This window comes from Branchiostoma floridae, chromosome 3 (genome assembly GCF_000003815.2).
Source record: "Branchiostoma floridae strain S238N-H82 chromosome 3, Bfl_VNyyK, whole genome shotgun sequence".
Classification (NCBI taxonomy): Eukaryota; Metazoa; Chordata; class Leptocardii; order Amphioxiformes; family Branchiostomatidae; genus Branchiostoma; species Branchiostoma floridae.
The window spans coordinates 20,775,600-20,777,619 of NC_049981.1; the positions used below are offsets into that span (position 1 = coordinate 20,775,600).

At 42.3% G+C, this 2,020-nt stretch overlaps 1 protein-coding gene across 1 annotated transcript in view; it reads right to left on the reverse strand.

Annotated features, from left to right (window-relative positions):
- Positions 1-6: 6 nt before the first annotated feature.
- The window catches only part of LOC118412128 (neuropeptide FF receptor 1-like), a 4,194-nt gene continuing 2,180 nt past the window's right edge, over positions 7-2,020 (reverse strand). The window contains exons 3-5 of the mRNA XM_035814773.1: positions 1,623-1,722; positions 1,080-1,239; positions 7-721 (exon numbers count right to left, since the gene is read on the reverse strand). Coding sequence (XP_035670666.1) covers positions 98-721; positions 1,080-1,239; positions 1,623-1,722 — 884 coding nt within the window. The 3' untranslated portion in view covers positions 7-97. The remainder of the gene's footprint in view (positions 722-1,079; positions 1,240-1,622; positions 1,723-2,020) is intronic.

Consider the following 2,020-nt stretch of genomic DNA (forward strand, 5'->3'; position numbering starts at 1 on the left):
CTTCTTTTTGTGGGTTAGGGATATTAACAGAATAATCAATAGCGAGTATTCCCGTATCAGCACCCTTTTCTTGACGTAAAGAGATCAATGGGGTAATTTATTGTCTGTTTGTTAGCTGTACAATACGATTTGGACTTGTACTCCGGACGTTAAGAAGGCCCGTGGTGCGAAAACTACTCAGGCGAAAGCTCTGAGTCGACGTTTTGTTCTTGAAACAACACAATCGCACAGTCCCATTCCTTTCTCTCCACATTCTAGTGAAGTTCTTGTTATAGTACCCATACACGATTGGGTTCACACAGCTGTTGAAGTAGGCTAAGAAGTGAGCCACTGGATACATATAGTGATAAACAAACACAAGTTGGTCGTACGTCAGATGAGCAAAATCACCGACAAGAGTGACCAAATGTAGTGGCAACCAACAAATCGCAAATAAAGCAACCACAACAACTAACATCTTGACAACTCTAGCTTTTCTGTGATCTTTGTGGTCAGGAGAGGACGAATTCTTTCGAACGAAACGAACGATTTCAGTCAAAGATGGGGACTGTCGATCGTCGCTGTCCGGCTGGAGGGATTGGGGGTGTGATGGGGGCTTCCTGCAAGTTCGTTTGGTGACTTTTGTGTACATGTAGGCGACGGTCAGCAAGGGAACCACAAACAGCAGAAGGAAGAGGACCACAGTGTACACCATGCGGGATCTTGTGTCGGGCCAGTCTTCCTACAGATACAAGGATTAAACAGCAATGCCTGTTAAGAAGCTTGAAACTAGGATAGTTAAGGTGATAAGGCTTGTGATGTTGATGAACAACTTGATCTATTTACGTATACACATTTCCAACGTCATTGTCAACATTTTAGTCATAGATTTCTAAACATTGTCCCTTTCTGATAGGACTGCTTTCGAATCATAGAAATGGCTTTCAATGATGAAAGATAAAAGTATTTTTTTGTTAAGTTAACAGAGACACATTGCAAAAATGATTTTAAAGCTATGCTGAAAACAGCTGAAGACGGAACGCCAAATGAATAAAGACATATTTCCTCATGGCTTTGATCTCAAAACGCCCATGACATACCTGGCAGGCATCCCCCTGTACGTAAGGGTGTGGTATCGCTTCCATGACGACAGCATGTGGCGCCATGATGACAGCTGCCAGCACCCAGACCACCACGATAATGATGACAGCCTGTCTCTCACGGATCCTTCCATTGGGTGCACGGACAATAGCGACGTAGCTGAGGGTAAAACAGAACTTGGTTAGAGTGACGGCTATGTTACAGCAAAACCTGGCAGGGCAAGCACCTGTAGTCACAAACAACTGGCCTTCCCAACCCGGAACCACTCAATAACTAGAATCGATTGACAGTTTTATCTATTTCAAATTTGATATTACGGAAGGGTTTAGCATAATCAGCCATTTAATTCATTGTAATATCTGGATAAGAAACAGTCAAACTTCACGACAATAACAAAATGGTCAAGATATATGCAATTGAGCAACAGTTAGAATTTGCTAGTGTGCGTTTTGTGTCATGTGATAACAGTGAAAATCAGTAAAGAAGGCACAATGATACTTTGAAAACTGTAAATTGAACCAACTTTACAGATACAGACTCACCGATCGGTCGCTATGGCAACCAGTGTGAAGACGGACGCGCCCACAGACAGACCCTGTATGAAGGGAGTCAACTTGCACACGACGTCTCCAAACACCCACACTGACGGAAAAAGAGAGACGATCCGTCAGTCTACAAGATAGTACATCTTTAAAAAGTTGAAAGTAAAGCTAACTACGTATATGGAAAAAAAGGATGAAAAACAAAATGTCTTATACACAAAATAACACAAAATTGAAGAAAAATGTCAGAGGTGTCACAATCCCTGTGCCAGCCTCTTTCCATAATACATATGCTTACATAATCTCCAAGCAGATTCCTCCGGTGGCATAAAACAGTAACATGAGCTGGAGAAGGAGTTTAGCCGGCAGAGGAGTTTTAACATAAGCTGGAGAAGGAG